The 3,216-nt window shown below is 33.3% G+C and overlaps 1 protein-coding gene across 1 annotated transcript in view; it reads right to left on the bottom strand.

Moving 5' to 3' along the window:
* Positions 1 to 1,785: 1,785 nt before the first annotated feature.
* Positions 1,786 to 3,216, bottom strand: part of LOC106472163 (serine proteinase stubble-like) — a gene marked incomplete at its 5' end in the record, with an annotated part of 8,438 nt that continues 7,007 nt past the window's right edge. Inside the window, one exon of the mRNA XM_013932791.1 lies at positions 1,786 to 1,941. Coding sequence (XP_013788245.1) covers positions 1,786 to 1,941 — 156 coding nt within the window. The remainder of the gene's footprint in view (positions 1,942 to 3,216) is intronic.

The raw sequence follows: 3,216 nt of genomic DNA, 5'->3' as shown, positions 1-3,216 counted from the left end.
ATGAAAACCGCCTAAGTAAACATTTATACTCATCTCATCAGATGGACAGTTTGGTAGAAACCGAGCAGATAAACAGTGAAGCATATGAGCTGTAAGATCAAGTCCCGCCAGAAAAATCATTCATATCTCACCAGTTGAAATGTCAGATCAAATCCAAACGGATGAACAAAGTATTAGTATAGAGCCTAGTCAGATGTAAGTAGATAAGTATACTTCAGAACAGTACTACATAGGATAAAGTTTTGCGCAGACAAGATGTCTTACGATCCAACTAAACAAATCAGGAAAAGTCGTATGTTGCCAGTCAAATCATAGATGAAACATAACTTGAAATCATGAAATATAACTTGAAATCATGAAACATATCTAGAGATTTTAAATCTTAGATAATAACTACCCAGAGTTTAAATAACTATCAATGTCATACATGTTTCTTGGAGGCGGAAAGTTTAAATAACTATCAATGTCATACATGTTTCTTGGAGACGGAAAAAACAAAATACTGTCAATGTGACTTGTGAAAATATACATACTTTAATTCAAGCTACCAACCAAATTTAATGATGTCAGATCTACGGAAGTAAGAACGATTTAATTTACAGAGAGAAATCTGTCCCATCAAAAGCTGAGGTACAAGATACTGTCGTTTCAAATTTACAGTCATATAAAATTTCACACCAAAAAAATAAAAATAAAAACAGAACGAGTTACAGTGTAAAACAAGTTATTTTGTACATTAACAGATAACACAAATTGGGTTCCACAAACACAGACCCGTGTGAAATGTAACGCAAATAAATGTTTTCGAACAACACAAATGACGTATGATGTTCAATTGAAAGTTGTGTTTGTTTAAACACATTGTTGTGGTGTGAAGTCACATTGTTAAAAGGAGTTCCGGTTTGAACCGCCCAGAAGTAACATCAGGCTTTTTATCTGAGGTGATTTTCAAAATGTTATATATATATATATAGCATTTAACTTTTATGTTATGAAGTTATCTAATTTACTAATATTATTAATTATACGTAGATTGTACAAATCCAATACAAAGATTGTGTACAAACTAACACATTTGTGTTCTGGTTTGTTAGCTCACAATAACTGTGTTGTTTTAACTTGAACTTAATGTTGTAGCCATTCATACACCTGAATGATTATGTGGTGTTGAACTGAAGTTTTCTTACACCGTGTAAAATGTTATTTTAAATTTACAGTAAGATAAATGTTCTCCTTAAGGGTAAACATCTAAAATGTCAGATACCTGCAGTCAAATAAATCACCAAGTCATAATTTATGTCTTTTATTTACAGTCATATAAAAGTTATCCTGTGTCGTGTATAACTCTTCGGGTCATAGCTGTAATCATTCCAAAATAATCATAACCATACTTCGTGATGTAAAATAGAGTCATGTAAAAGTTATCCTGTGTCGTGTATAACTCTTTAGTTCATATCTACAGTCATACCATCGAAACATAGCCATACTTCGTGATGTAAAATAGAGTCATGTAAAAGTTATCCTGTGTCGTGTATAACTCTTCAGTTCATATCTACAGTCATACCATCGAATCATAGCCGTACTCCGTGATGTAAGATACAGTTTCGTATTTACAGTCGATTAAAATTTAAACTGTGTCGTGATATGATTTCCAAAATCATATTTACGGTCATCCAATCAAATTAGACTTCGTAATGTAAAATACAATTTCGTATTTACAGTAACATGAAGATTAAACGCTGTGTTCAGATAAAATTTTTCACCTGCAGTCAAGTACAATATCTGTTAAACAAGGTTAGCAGATATCCAGTCTGATGAGCTACTAACTCGATGGTATATTCCAGGCTGATAATGTTTGGCACAGGAGTACCCAGCTGACACTATTCCAATAAGGTACCAGACCCCAAATTGGTTCACCACTAGCGGACCCCCTGAGTCACCCTGAAAAAAAAAAAGATTATACAAGAAATTCGAATATAAAGCTTTACATCCTAAGTACATAAAATAAGTAAACGTTCTTGTATGTCATAGTTAAAAGATATCAAACTTTTATTACTATAGTACCAGAATGTTAAAATTCAATATCCTCACAAGAAACAATGTTCAATATCCTCACAAGAAACAATGTTCAATATCCTCGCAAGAAACAATGTTCAATATTCTCGCAAGAAACAATGTTCAATATCCTCACAAGAAACAATGTTCAATGTCCTCACAAGAAACAATGTTCAATGTCCTCACAAGAAACAATGTTCAATATCCTCACAAGAAACAATGTTCAATATCCTCACAAGAAACAATGTCAATAAAAATAGCTCCTTATACTATATCCATATAATGAAAACTAAACAATTTTCAATAAACTGTTGTTTCTTGTTGTTCTTATGTAATACACTCGACAAATATCTTACAACCCCGATATGACTGACATATCAGTTTGTTTTGTTGTTAAGCACAAAACTACACAATGAGCTATCTATGCTGCACCCACAAAGGGCATCGAAACACGGTTTTTAGCGTTGTAAGCCTTCAGACTTACCGCTGAGGAGGAGCTTGAATTATAAGCACTTTACGTGTAATACTATCTGACATAAGGAGACATAAGCGTTTATTAGCACTTAAATATTTTATTGCATCTTTTATTGGTGTTATTTTGATAGATAACTCATTGCTGTCGCTTTACGTTGCGCTCTGTCCACTGCGGGGAACCGAACACCTGATTTTTAGCGTTGTAAGTCCGTAAATATACCGCTGACCAACCAGGGGACTTACTGAATTGTTACTATCCTATTAGAATTACAGCAAGAGCTACTTTGCTGCTAAGATTAACATTTTTCATTATATAGATTATTCAAAACTTACTGACATTATTTCGGTAATTCGTTTTTATATTAATTACTTTCACGATCAGATTACTGATAATAAAAACAACTTATCTGCAAATTAATCCTTTTAAGAAGACAGCGAATAATTAATAATTAATTAATTAATTCCCCTCTAGTTTGTTTCTTTGTTTTGAAGTTAAGCACAAAGCTACACAATGGGCTACCTGTACTCTGCCTACCACGGGTATCGAAACCCGGTTTATAGCGTTGTAAGTCCACAGACTTATCGCTGTGCCAGTGGGGGAGGGGTTGCTTCTAGTTATTGCTGTACATCGGAGAATTCGAAGGAGGGTGATTTTTTTTCCAATAAAAGTTATCAAAACGTTTATAT

This window comes from Limulus polyphemus, unplaced genomic scaffold (assembly GCF_000517525.1).
Source record: "Limulus polyphemus unplaced genomic scaffold, Limulus_polyphemus-2.1.2 Scaffold5129, whole genome shotgun sequence".
In the NCBI taxonomy this organism is placed as follows: domain Eukaryota; kingdom Metazoa; phylum Arthropoda; class Merostomata; order Xiphosura; family Limulidae; genus Limulus; species Limulus polyphemus.
This window is presented reverse-complemented; position numbering and strand designations above follow the sequence as displayed.